This window comes from Periophthalmus magnuspinnatus, chromosome 22 (genome assembly GCF_009829125.3).
Source record: "Periophthalmus magnuspinnatus isolate fPerMag1 chromosome 22, fPerMag1.2.pri, whole genome shotgun sequence".
NCBI classification, from domain to species: domain Eukaryota; kingdom Metazoa; phylum Chordata; class Actinopteri; order Gobiiformes; family Gobiidae; genus Periophthalmus; species Periophthalmus magnuspinnatus.
Window position 1 is genome coordinate 3,645,994 of NC_047147.1, and position 14,684 is coordinate 3,660,677.

General features: G+C 45.1%; 1 protein-coding gene across 1 annotated transcript; it reads left to right on the forward strand.

Annotated features, from left to right (window-relative positions):
- Nucleotides 1-1,258: 1,258 nt before the first annotated feature.
- On the forward strand, nt 1,259-10,946 carry kif3cb (kinesin family member 3Cb). The gene is given in 8 exon segments (XM_033988271.2): nt 1,259-2,659; nt 7,433-7,534; nt 7,920-8,042; nt 8,115-8,233; nt 8,754-8,870; nt 9,021-9,135; nt 10,360-10,553; nt 10,796-10,946. Coding segments are annotated over 8 exon segments (2,322 nt in total).
- The last annotated feature ends 3,738 nt before the right edge of the window (nt 10,947-14,684 follow it).

The following is a 14,684-nucleotide window of genomic DNA, read 5'->3' on the forward strand; positions in this document are numbered from 1 at the left end:
GAACATAGCTAAAGCTCACAAGAGTCAGTTTTGTGTGATATCGGACCTTTAAAGCAAATTGTGAACGGTAATTCAAATGTATTATATGGGGTGGATGAAGTCAAAGTTCCAGCAAAACATCCTAACTCATATTCACCAGACTTGTGCAGAAACAATATAAAGTACAGTTCATTATAATTTCTTCCAGTCAAACACATCCAGCACAAGATAAAAGTACTTGCAGTTTGGCATCAGCTTGTTTTATCATCACCTTTCTTCTAATTATATACAACTTTAAAGGTGGTACACTTCAGGTGGAGGATCTACCACCTGCTCGTTTCAATGCAGAGGTTTTTGCTATACCTGGAATGTTCCACAGTACAGCATTAATCTTAATTCAACTACAGCTTTTTTTATTGCTCAAAAATACCTTGGAAAAGCCTGTGTTCTTCCTGTATGATGTAACGCCTCTCTCCTCTTGACCAGTAACTTGGCCTGGTCACATCACCTGCTTGTCTCCATGGAGATGTTCCAGACAAAGCATTAATATTCATGGAGAGACAAAAATGTTACATAGTGCGACCTTTACAAATGATTATTTTAAAATATATGGCCTAGTGACGGTGTGTGGAGTTTAAAAACACAGTGGGGCACTTCCTATATTTCCACATGACATCACAAGGTGGAACAGAGGGTTTTCTATATTAAACCAATATGTACCTGCGACATTTTTTTTTGTATAAAATGTATGTTTAACTTGAACTAATGAAATGCAAGCTCTGTGTCTCCAGGTATGTTACACATGATTCATTATTAGCTCTGTAAATGTGTACGTTTACATTATTATATCTTCATTACTGCGTATGAGATCATGCCTGACGTAACCCTCATCCATACACTAAAAAAAAAAATCATACACTCCTACTGACGTCATCGATCATAACAACCGGACGGGCGCGTGGGGCCGTGGGAAGCGCGAGCTCGCACCCCATTCGCTGTTCGGGGGTCACATGCGTCGCCTCCATTGTCTGCATCAGGGCGTGTTCTGTCTGTACAGCGGCGCGTGGGCTGCGCGTTCCTCTCCTCTTCATCCTCCAGCATCTCCTGTCATCACAGTTTTATCCCAAAGATGCTCAAAATGGAAGAAAAACAGCTTTAAATGCGTTGGATGTAATGGTGCGAGGTGCGTTTTGGAGAGCTGATCGTGCGTCATGATCGCTGCACCTGTATGGAGACATTACGCACGCTTCCCTGGACAGCGCCCTGCTTGTTTTGCGTAATGTAACGGGAAAATACTGTTTAATGTAAGATTACAAACATGTCTAAAGGTAAGAATAGCGAGTCAGTGCGCGTGGTGGTCAGGTGTCGTCCTTTTAGCAAGAAAGAGGAGCTAGTTTCGTGCGAAAACATCTTGGACATAGATGACAAATTGGGGCAAATTACAATCAGGAACCCGAAGGCGCCTCCCGATGAGCCGCTCAAGGTTTTCACGTTTGACGCTGTTTACGGTTGGACTTGTACCCAAAGAGACGTGTACGATGACGCCGTGAGGCCGCTGGTTGATTCGGTGCTTTACGGTTTTAACGGCACTATTTTTGCGTATGGCCAAACCGGCACAGGCAAAACCCACACGATGGAAGGCGCGTCCAGCGACCCGGAGAAGCGAGGAGTCATCCCCAACTCGTTCCAACACATTTTTACGCAAATATCCAGGACGCAGAACCAGAAATATTTGGTTAGATCGTCCTATTTGGAGATCTACCAAGAGGAGATACGAGATTTGTTATGTAAAGACAATAATAAGAAACTAGAGTTGAAGGAAAGTCCGGATTTTGGTGTTTATGTGAAAGACTTGTCGTCGGTTGTGACCAAAAACGCGCAAGAAATTGAGCACGTTATGAAATTAGGCAACCAGTCGAGATCCGTGGGTTTTACCAATATGAACGAGAGAAGCTCGAGGTCCCACGCCATATTTCTCATCACGGTCGAATGCAGCGAACTGGGTCCAGATGGAGAGGACCACATCCGAGTTGGGAAGCTGAACATGGTGGACCTGGCAGGGAGCGAGCGTCAAAGCAAAACAGGAGCGAAGGGAAAGCGTTTGAAAGAAGCAGCTAAGATCAACTTATCCTTATCAGCTTTGGGGAACGTGATCTCTGCTTTAGTGGACGGTAAAAGCACGCACGTCCCGTATAGAGACTCCAAACTGACCCGGCTCCTCCAGGACTCTCTGGGAGGCAACGCCAAAACAGTTATGATCGCGACCGTGGGCCCGTCTCACCGACACCACGCGGAAACTCTGGCCACTTTACGTTACGCGAGCCGTGCCAAAAACATTAAGAACAAGCCGAGGATAAACGAAGACCCGAAAGACGCGTTGCTACGGGAGTTCCAGGCGGAGATCGCGCGGTTAAAGGCGCAGCTGGAGGAAAGAGGGATGCTCGCCAAAGAGCGCAGGCTGAGGAGGTACAGTAAGAGGCTCAGTAAGTGTCTGGCCGGGGTGGATGAGGAGGTGTGGAGGGCGTTGGCGGAGGAGGCGGAGGAGAAGAGCAGAGGAGACGGGAAAGCAGCGGGGTACGGCGGGAACGAGAAGATCAAACACCTGAACGAGAATCGGAAGAGCGGGGAGGACGCGCAGTGGGACCAGGACGCGCTGGACAAGATCATTGAGAAGTATAAGGTGCGTCTGAGATCAACACAGACGGGAGAGTACTGCAGAAATGTGTACAAGTTAAGTTAAAGTACAGATACACAGGGAAAAGTTACTCAAGTAAAAGTATCACGTGAAAAAATCTACTTAAGTAAAAGTATTTAATGTAATTTAATGTAAAAGTACTTAATGAGTAAAAAGTAAAAGTGTTGTTCATTTGTTAAAGTATAAATGTAGAGATATAGACTCAAAATTAGACATATTTTGGTCACAGTAACAATACCAATCTTAATTTTTCTTATGAATTGTGTGTTCAAAGCTTCAACTTGAAACTTTAGTCTGGATGTTTCCACTAACATGGTAAAAAAAATAACCCCACGCATCATATGAAACGTACCTTTTACTTTTCAGTCCTGTTCAAAAATGTAGTGGAGTAGAAAAGTACAGACATTGCTCTCAAATGTAGTGAAGTAAAAGTATACACTGTAAAATGTGCTTAAGTAACATTTTTAGGTGTCTGTACTTTACTACTTGTACTTTGTTACCTTCCACCTCTTTAGTTTAGTTACAGAAAACTGAATACTGCATTAAAATGTTTTGTACAGTATTCTGTTACATGGGCCAATCCCGTGGACCCACCACCTGCGGGAGGAGCCATGAGGGGCGGGTGCGGAGAGATCCGGGTAGCAGTCGAAGGCGGGGACCTCGACGACCGGATCTCCGGACATGGAGACTAGCTCTGGGGACATGGAATGTCACCTCGCTGGGGGGGAAGGAGCCTGAGCTTGTGCGGGAGGTTGAGCGTTACCGGCTAGATATAGTCGGCCTCACCTCCACGCACAGCTTGGGCTCTGGAACCCATCTTCTTGAGAGGGGTTGGACTCTCCATTTCTCTGGCGTTGCCCGCGGGGAGCGGCGGCGAGCTGGTGTGGGCTTGCTCATTGCCCCACAGCTCAGCCGCTGCGTGTTGGGGTTCACTCCGGTGAACGAGAGGGTCGCGTCCCTGCGCCTTCGGGTCGGGGACAGGTCTCTCACTGTTGTGTCGGCCTACGGGCCAAACAGCAGTGCAGAGTACCCGGCCTTCTTGGAGTCCCTGGGAGGGGTACTAGACAGTGCACCAACCGGGGACTCCGTTGTTCTCCTGGGGGACTTCAACGCCCATGTGGGTAACGACAGTGACACTTGGAGGGGCGTGATTGGGAGGAACGGCCTCCCCGATCTGAACCCGAGCGGTGTTTTGTTATTGGACTTCTGTGCTAGTCACAGCTTGTCCATAACAAACACCATGTTCGAGCACAAGGGTGTCCATCGGTGCACATGGCACCAGGACACTCTAGGTCGGAGGTCGATGATCGACTTTGTTGTCGTGTCATCTGACCTCCGACCGCGTGTCTTGGACACTCGGGTGAAGAGAGGGGCTGAGCTGTCAACTGATCACCACCTGGTGGTGAGTTGGATCCGCTGGCGGAGGAGGAAGCCGGACAGACCTGGCAGGCCCAAGCGTATTGTGAGGGTCTGCTGGGAACGTCTGGCGGAGCCCTCTGTCAGGGGGGTCTTCAACTCCCACCTCCGGGAGAGCTTCTCCCTGATCCCGGGGGAGGTTGGAGACATGGACTCCGAGTGGGCCATGTTCTCCACCTCTATTGTTGATGCGGCTGCTCGTAGCTGTGGTCGTAAGGTCTGTGGTGCTTGTCGCGGCGGCAATCCCCGAACCAGGTGGTGGACACCGGAAGTAAGGGATGCCGTCAAGCTGAAGAAGGAGTCCTATCGAGCCTTGTTGGCTCGTGGGACTCCTGAGGCAGCTGATGAGTACCGGCAGGCCAAGCGTGCCGCGGCTCGGGCAGTCACAGAGGCAAAAACTCGGGGTTGGGAGGAGTTTGGGGAGGCCATGGAGGAGGACTATCGGACGGCCTCAAAGAGATTCTGGCAAACCGTCTGACGCCTCAGGAGGGGAAAGCAGTGCTTCACCAACACTGTTTACAGTGCGGGTGGAGAGCTGCTGACCTCGACTGGGGATGTTGTCGGGCGGTGGAAGGAATACTTTGAGGATCTCCTCAATCCCACTGTCACGTCTTCCGAGGAGGAAGCAGAAACTGGGGACCCAGAGGCGGACTCGTCCATCACCCTGGCTGAAGTCACTGAGGTGGTTGGCAAGCTCCTCGGTGGCAAGGCTCCGGGGGTGAATGAGATCCGTCCTGAGTACCTCAAGTCTCTGGATGTTGTGGGACTGTCTTGGCTGACACGTCTCTGCAACATCGCGTGGCGGTCGGGGACAGTACCTGTGGAATGGCAGACCGGGGTGGTGGTCCCTCTGTATAAGAAGGGGGACCGGAGGGTGTGTTCCAATTACAGGGGAATCACACTCCTCAGCCTTCCCGGTAAGGTCTATTCCAGGGTGCTGGAGAGGAGAATCCGACCGATAGTCGAACCTCGGATTCAGGAGGAGCAGTGTGGTTTTCGTCCTGGTCGTGGAACACTGGACCAGCTCTATACTCTCCATCGGGTCCTCGAGGGCTCATGGGAGTATGCCCAACCAGTCCACATGTGTTTTGTGGATCTGGAGAAGGCATTCGACCGTGTCCCTCGTGGTGTCCTTTGGGGGGTGCTCTGGGAGTATGGGGTCCGGGGCTCTTTGCTAAGGGCTGTCCGGTCCCTGTATGACCGGAGCAGGAGCTGTGTTCGCATTGCCGGCAGTAAGTCAGACCTGTTCCCAGTGCATGTTGGACTCCGCCAGGGCTGCCCTTTGTCACCGGTTCTGTTCATTATATTTATGGACAGAATTTCTAGGCGCAGTCAGGGGCCGGAGGGGGCCTGGTTTGGGAACCACAGGATTTCATCTCTGCTGTTTGCAGATGATGTTGTCCTGATGGCTTCTTCGAGCCAGGACCTGCAGCAGGCACTGGGGCGGTTTGCAGCCGAGTGTGAAGCGGCTGGGATGAGAATCAGCTCCTCCAAATCCGAGGCCATGGTTCTCGACCGGAAAAAGGTGGTTTGCTCTCTCCGGGTGGGTGGTGAGTCTCTGCCCCAAGTGGAGGAGTTCAAGTATCTCGGGGTCTTGTTCACGAGTGAGGGAAGGATGGAGCGTGAGATTGACAGGCGGATCGGTGCAGCGTCTGCAGTGATGCGGTCGCTGTATCGGTCCGTTGTGGTAAAGAAGGAGCTGAGCCGGAAGGCGAAGCTCTCGATTTACCGGTCAATCTACGTTCCTACCCTCACCTATGGTCATGAGCTTTGGGTAATGACCGAAAGGACAAGATCGCGGATACAAGCGGCTGAAATGGGCTTCCTCCGCAGAGTGGCCGGGCGCACCCTTAGGGATAGGGTGAGGAGCTCGGTCACACGGGAGGAGCTCGGAGTAGAGCCGCTGCTCCTACACGTTGAGAGGAACCAGCTGAGGTGGCTCGGGCATCTGCTCAGGATGCCTCCTGGACGCCTCCCTAGGGAGGTGTTCTGGGCATGTCCCACCGGGAGGAGGCCCCGGGGAAGACCCAGGACACGCTGGAGGGACTATGTCTCTCGGCTGGCCTGGGAATGCCTTGGGGTCCCACCGGAGGAGCTGGAGAAGTCTGGGAGTCCCTGCTTAGACTGCTGCCCCCGCGACCCGGCCCCGGATAAGCGGAAGAAAATGGATGGATGGATGGGCCAATCAGAGTACTGTGTTCTGAATACTTTGAATACTTTTACATTGAGTTTCATATAAATCATAGAGGAAAGACGCAACATAGGATTAAAAATGGCTTTGTTTGTTTCACTGTTTGTTCTGTGTTTCCTGCACCGATTATGAAGGAAAAATCACACCTTTGTGTCATGAAAATGGTGCAGTTTGAACCCAAAATGGTGTGATCAAGTTCTGTAATCTAATCCTTTCATTTTAGGAAAGTAACTGTACTCTGAGTAACTGTACTCTGAACACCACCACGAGAAAAAGTAACTGTACTCTGAGTAACTGTACTCTGAATACCACCACTTAAAAGGTAACTGTACTCTGAGTAACTGTACTCTGAATACCACCACATAAAAAAAGTAACTGTACTCTAAATACCACCAATGAAAAAGTACCTGTAGTCTGAATACTACCACATAAAAAGTAACTGTACTGGGATGTGTATGCTGAGTACTTATGTTGAGTAAATGTACTCAGTTACTCCCAACACAACACTCACTAAATAAATCCTTGTTAGACTAAAGACACTGCTGCTGATCGGTTGGTCGATTAAAAAGGGGCGTGGCCAAAGGTCTCAGATCTGTTGTAATGTATCACTATGGATCTGACCCAAACTGCACTCGTGATACTCCACCAGCAGGGGGCGCGCACGCAAAACATTTTACAAATAGAGACCAAAAAAGACCAAATCTTCAGCTCACTCACTGCACTGTAATGTAAAACAATAACAAACTAAAACAATATAAAAAAGAAACAGGGCATAGCCACCTGATTGTCTCCTTGACAATCAAACAGCGTTGCCTGGAATGTTCCAACGTATGGCATTAAACATAGGAAGAGGGGAGGAGGAAAAAGGGAGAAGAGGAGAGAAGGGGAAGAGAAGAGAGGGAGGAGAGGAGGGGACAAAGAGAGGAGAAGAGAAGAGGTGGAGAAGAACTTTTAATCCCAGATCTCCTGATTGTCTCGTCTATAAACTGTCGGCTCTAGAACTGAAATGGGAGAAAGGCTTTTACTTCCCAAAAAAATTGAACAGATTTGAACAAAACTGGACAGATTAAAGCCAAATGATATTACCATAAATTATTAACTCTGTGTGTGTGTTTGTGTGTTTGTGTGTGTGTGTGTGTCTGTGTGTGAAGGCGATGGAGAGTAAACTTCTGATTGGAGGAAAGACCATCATCGATCACACCAACGAGCAGCAGAGAGTCCTGGAGCAGAGGAGGCAGCAGATCGCAGAGCAGGTACATGGGGCCATTTAAAGTGAAATAAATGTTTATTGTCCAAAGAATCAGGCGACATCACCTGGGGCTTAGAGACCATTCAGATCAGAGACAGGTATTTTAGGTTTAAAACAACTGGATTTCAGCTTTGAACCTGGCAACCCAAATTAGAGAGTCATGTGAGGCTCATTCTGCTTCTGATTGGATAATTGTCTTGGACCAAAAAAATAAGTAAAAGAAATAAACAATGCCCTGTGTTTTTGTCATTAAGAATAAACCAGCAATGTTATCAGTAAGAGTTAGGTTTGATTCCAGGTCTAGTCTAGTCTATGATGAGTATAAACACAGTATTTCCTCTGTGTGTGTGTGTTTGTGTGTGCCTGTGTGTGTGCCTGTGTGTGTTCAGATCCGCAGAGAGCGAGTGATCCAGCAGCAGATGATTCTCCAGGACGAGGAGACTCTGGAGATGAAGGAGACGTTCTCCACCCTGCAGCAGGAGGTGGAGCTCAAGACTCGAAAACTGCGACGGGTACGACTGAGCTCTGTCTGATCTGAAGACTGGGTCAAATGCAGAGCGGCTCACTGTGGTTGTGTGTTACAGCTGTTCGCTCGGGTGCAGGCAGTGAAGGTGGAGATGAAGGACATCGTGGATGAACATGTGACCAACAGACAGGAGCTGGAGCAGACGCAGCTGGAGCTCACCAGAGAACTCAAGTACAAGTCAGTGGCTCTTTGTAAACAAATATATTCATCATTCATCATTAAGACAGAAAAAACAGATATAAACATGAAATAATCATGTCTCACCAGACGCCAATAATCATGTCATGATCATGTGACAAACTGCTGTGTTTCCAGTGACTTATCTGTGGAGCTGATGTGCTTCAAAACTGACCTGTGCAGCTTTTTTCTGTTTATTGATGCTCCACTCCTGTCATAATAAAAAATATATTTCCAGTATACAATGCAACTAGCACCAGCAAACCTAACTGTATTAAATAAGGAGGGTAAAATGCAGCATAGAGGGGCGGAGACATGAAATACATACAAAAACAGGGATGGAGCTAATTTGTGTGTGATGGTGTGAGGATGGTCTGTGTGTTCCATCTCATCACTAGAGGATTATAACACTAATCTGCCCACATCTAGAAAAGTATTACCTTTTAAAGCACCCACGTTTTGTGAATATGAACCGAAGCTAAAATTAAGGTATTTGAACGTGTCCGTGTCCGTTCCACAGATACCTCCTGATCGAGAACTTCATCCCTCCTGAAGAGAAGATCAAGATCACACAGCGGCTGCAGTTCGACAGTGAAGAGGATCAGTGGAGACTCAAACCTGTCCTGCCGCCAGAGAGGTGAGGACTGCAGCAACTGAAACTGAACATGTTTTGGAGCCACGTAAAACACAAAAATGAGCCAGACGATTCTGAACAAGACGATAATGAGATGACAGCAATGAAATGAAAAAGTATCCATCTCTCTATCTGTCCCCTCTTCCTCCTTAGTGCTCCAGTGCGTGTGAGGAGGAGGCCTCTCAGTGCAGTCGGATACAAACGCCCCATCAGTCAGTTTGCTCAGATGGCTGTAGCCACAGCAACCGGGACTCCATCCAGATACCAGGTACTACTACTACTATTACTACTTCTATTACTACTACTACTGCTATTACTACTGCTGCTATATTCAGATATCACATCAGATACTACATTACTGCCCCTGCTACTGCAAATACTACTACTTCTACTAATAATACTAATACTAATACTAATACCACTACAATAAGATTGCAGCTGCTACTATTACTACTTCTGCTGCAGGTACTTCTGTCAGTACTAGCAGTGGCAGAGTGTTGAGCACTTCACACTTCACAGCAAGAAGGTTCTGGGTTCAATCCCCGGAATGACCTTATTACCATTAAAAATACTGCTACCCAAGAATCACTGATAGTCCTGATTTAATCCTGGTTTAGTCCTAGTCTAGCCCTAGTCTAGTTCTGGTTTAGTCCTGGTCTAGTCCTAGTTTAGTTCTAGTCCAGTCCTAGTCTAGTCTTTGTCTAGTCCTAGTTTAGTTCTGGTTTTGTCCTAGTTTAGTCCTGATTTAGTCCTGATTTAGTCCTGATTTAGTCCTGATTTAGTCCTGATTTAGTCCTTGTCCAGTCCTAGTCTAGTCCTGGTTTAGTCCTGGTTTAGTCCTGGTTTAGTCCTAGTCCAGTCCTAGTCTAGTCCATGAATCACAGTAAAGAGTTTCCCACAGCTACAGATTTGATCTGATGGGACATTATAACAGGACAGGACTTGTTTCACTGAGGACATTTTGTGCTGTTTGCACTTCTCCTCCTCGTTCACTTCAGAGTGATGTGTTGTCATGGCAACGACTCACCAGCGACATCATCATTATCATCAACTAAATCACTGTAACTGTAAATGTACTTGATAATATCAGGAGAATAAACACTCAAACACTTTACTCCAGACTTTACTTCAACTGTGAATATATTTAGAAGTATTGTGTCATTTGCATCTTTTCTTCAAGTTTAATTATAATCGAATAATATTGGCAAACCTCCTTGTGCCAATGATAATAATTGACTTAGGATTTACATTTCAGCTGGTGGAGGATAGCTACTTCTACTAAATTCAGATAATACAGTTGCTGACACATTTATACACAAACCAGGTGTTTAAGGGTCTTGCTTATGGGCACAACAATAGGATCCAATTTTGATACTAGTTCTACTACTGATTAGGATCTGAGTTTCACCTCTATTATCTACTCTATTCATAAAAAATACAGTTCACTTCTGTTCCTTCTTCCCCGGTGTCTCATCCCTGTGTTTGGTTCTAGGCTGAGAACATCATGCTGCTCGACCTGGACATGGGGGCCCCCACCATGTTCACCCTGACCCTGAACGGACAGCAGCTGGAGCGGGCGTTCTCCCCACGTCTCCTCCCTGATCTGCTCGCCCATGTCCCCCTACGCCCGCGCACTTCCTCCCTCACCTCCACCTCCTCCACACGAGTCAAGAAATCTCAGTCCTGGTGAGGAAAAACGTTTGAATGAGACGATTCTTTCAAAATACAAACATATCATTCCATTGTGAGTTTAGTATTTCAGTACAAGTTCTCTGGTCAAATGAAGCTCATCGAGGCTAGCAGTTATAGGGGCCAATTTGGTCCCATGATCACTTCCTATTTGTAACATGGCAGTGGTGTTTTTTCTAGTTTAACCTTTATTGGGGCTTGGATCGAGTTTACGCAGATGTTTGTTTTTTGTTCCGCAGGTATCAGGCGCCAGATGGAGCCTCAGTCTCTTCTTCATCATCAACAACAAACCTGTCCTCTTTGTCCCTAAACTCCTCCCCCTCCACCAGACCGAGGCCGTCTTCTGCTGCCTACATTTCCCATCAGCCCCCTCTTCATCCTGGCCCCTAAGTGATTGTAAATGTAAATAATGAACTGTACAGCTGTCGATTTGGAGAAAGTGTCTTGGCTTTAGAGGCAGCATGTTTTTGTTTGAGTAGAAGATTTCAAAATGAGATGTATTTTTTATTTAATTTGATTATTTTCATTTGAGTTACTTTGGAGGTAAAATGATTGTGGCCCTCTAGTGGCCACAGTGGTAACGACAGATGCTCAGATGTTGGTCAGTGAATTTTTAACCAATGCGTTTAAGAGGTGAAATGATCAGAGTGAGTGGACCAAACACTGGACACAAGAGGCAAATATTTTATTATTATAGTCATTTCAGTTTGTGTCAAATTGGATCAACTGGAAGTAAACTAGGGCAACAGTGGCTCAGTTGATCGAGTGTTTGACCACTGATCCGAAGGTTAGCAGTTTGAATCCCCCTCGTGACATAAACATCATTGGTTTAACGATCAGATAGGTGCGATTTCAGCTCCCACAGATGAATACTGTTGACCATTTTGATGATAAAACAACATTATAACTTACCGGTAGTTTAAAGCTCATAAAAGTAGCGTAATATGTCCCTTTATGAGGCTAGCTCTGTATTCTTCAGTGACCTCATGTTTGTTGCAGGCTTTTTGTAAATAATTTCTTAAACCAGGTTTGCAGCGTATGCCATCTGAGTTAGTTATACATGCACTAGACTAGTACAGCACACCATAAAACAGGCAGGTCTTTAGGAGCCTGTGACCCACTGACTCTAACAGGTTCAACACAACATAGACATAGAGTTTGTAACAGAACAGCAGTAGCATTAAAACCACATATGCACAGGTTAAAACGAGCAGAAGCACTTTAAATGTAGACTGTTGTTTACTACGTGTTAATACTTAAGATGGGAATGTTGATTTTGCAAAATGATCTTTTATTTCTTAAGTGGTTTTATTATTAAAATATACTGAATTTGAATTAACCCCCCCCCCCCCCAAATTGTGCTGTCCTACGGCCATAGATACGCCGTAATAAAATGTAAGGTTTGTAGCAGCCATAGACTGTATATATAAATGGACATAGCTAACCTGCTAGCTGCTGCGTTCCAAACAAGAAGTGATCATGAGTGCGCTCCATTGACTCTGGCTCCAATTCACTTTACAATGAAAAACTGTGTCCCCTCTCTGTAATTGCTGCTGTCAGACTCGTCATTTTGGTCTTAAATGTTTGTATTAATCCGCTCTACATGATCCTGGGTTTTTTATTTCAGTATTGTTTCTGTAAATCAAGATATAAACATTAATAACAGACAAATCAGGCGCCTTCTTCCCCAAGGTCACTCCTGCTAACGTTAGCAACAAATTTGATTGACAGCATTGCCAAGTGGGAAGGGATGTTACCTTCAACAGCCTCGCTCTGGATTGGCTCTTTGGTTGCTATGATACTCACAGTTGTAATTCCAAATATGGAACTCTTCTCCAAATTGTCCACTATAACTGCTCTAGCCTCAAAGAGTTTAATTTGACTGGAGCCAAATGCTGTGGGTGACGTCACACTCACTTAGTCCACTTCTTTATACAGTCTGTGGCAGCAACAGGCAATGATTGGCCTGATGCACAATGTTCCGCAGTATGGCATTGAACTCATCTATCTTGCATTTATCCAACTACATATGTTTTTACTGCTCACAAATACCTTGAAAATATGCTGTGAGCAGGGTCTCCTCTCCACAGATCTGACCTGTAACTTGGCTGCTTGTCTCCATGGCGATTCATAAGCTTAATGGTATAATGTGGAACTTTCCTGGGCAAAGCAGTAACATCTTTGTGTCAGATACACTCAGTCAGAAAAGTTACAAGTTACATAGTGCACCTTTAAAGATTACCCCTAAGGTCTGGATTTGCACAATCGTGGGTCTTCAGGTTTCTTCAAGTTTTTATCTCTGTTTTTTGCAAACAATTATTTCTGAGATATTACTTGTTCTAAATTTGCACAACTGAAGTGCGATCAGCTGATATATCTTTGTTAAAGGGCCCATATGGCACTATTCTCTGACCTCTTTTCTAATGTAGTTTCCTCATTACAAACAGATCTGGAGTTGTGTTTTGTTTCATTCACACATGTTTAACACACACACACTGCATATTTAGGCTGAGTTCTTCTCTCAAACAGAAAACATTCTGTTCCACCTTGTGATGTCATTAAGTGGTAATACAGGAAGTGCTCCACTGTGGTTTTTAAACTCCACTCACAGGAGTTTAAAAACACAGTATTAACTAAACTAACCAGGACTAGAACAGGACCAGGGTTTACATTTGGACTTGAACTGGGCTAAAACTAGTACCAAAAAGGACAGAAACCCTTTTAACGTGAAAAACTACCACTTCATGACATCACAAGGTGGAACAGAGCGTTTTGAGCTTTGAAGTTGTAGACAGACTAATAATAAAGTGTTACTTAAACATGTGTGAATGAAACAAAACACAACTCCAGGTCTGTTTTTGAGGAGTTAACAGGATTAGAACTTGGATAAAAGCTCACAAGAGTCAATGTTGTGTAACATGGGACTTTTAAAATGTACCTTGCTCCAATTTAAAATCACACTTTGTAACTTTCCTGATGGCGCGTTATGTTATTCCTTTGTCTGAATATTGCACAGAGTGGCATCAAACTTATCTTTATTTACATCAGGCTACGTTAGAGGTCAGATCTGTGGAGATGCGACTTCCAAAGTATTTTTTAAACTGTAAAAACAAATATATAAGTCTAAAGCCATAATCTGGAAAATTCTAGGCAATGGAATATTATCGTCATGGAGACAAACGGTGGAAAAGTTACATGGTGCATATTTTTGTCATTATGGCTTTAAAACTACATAAAAGATTTGAATGTACTGGTATGTAAGTTTTTGTAATAGCTTTTAAGGTTGAACCAGGACCAAGACGCAGAAAACGTGCCAAGATATTGTTAGTTCATTCATATGTTTTTATCGCGCATAGGCAAGCATGCTACAGACTCCTTATGGCTAATTGTACAGAAATAGACTAGAACCAAACAGCACTGATGTAGACCTCTGTTGTAAAATGTGTTTGTTTAAAGCACAGCCAAAGCTTAATGATCTGAATGAGTTTGACCTTCAGGTTTCACTCATAGACTGTATATAGAAATGGACATCGCTAGCCCGCTAGCCACTGTGTTACAAACAGGAAGTGAGCTGTGAGTGATGTCACACTCACTTAGTCCACTTCTTTATACAGTCTGTGGTTTCAATACAAGTTTTTGATTGATTTCAGCTGTTAATTAACTTGCACAATGTGATTAAATTGAATGAGTAGTTTCAAATGTATCTGGCTCATCGTGAAGGCGCTAGCTTCCAGCTTCTGTCTCTCTTGGCTTCTCTATTGGCTTCATGATTGTCATTGGCTAATGTCGTTCAGAGCCAAAATGTGAACGTTCTTACAGTGCTTTTTTGTTTAACTGCCTTATTTTTCATAAATGTGAAGATGTGCACATGTTAAAATAAACATACAACAGATATATCTTTGAGTTGTTTTAGTTTTTTTCTGAATTAATGTGAATTTACCTTTTAGATATTTCATGGTAAACTACAAAGTAATCAATAGGGGAATCTTGCTCTTGTGTCTCCTTCTGGGAGTATGACATCATCACACTCTAAAATCTGAACACTACTAACTGTATTTTAGCAGGAAAACTGGATCAGATCTAATCCAGTGTGTTAATGGTGAATAGTAAGAAACTTAATGAAACATA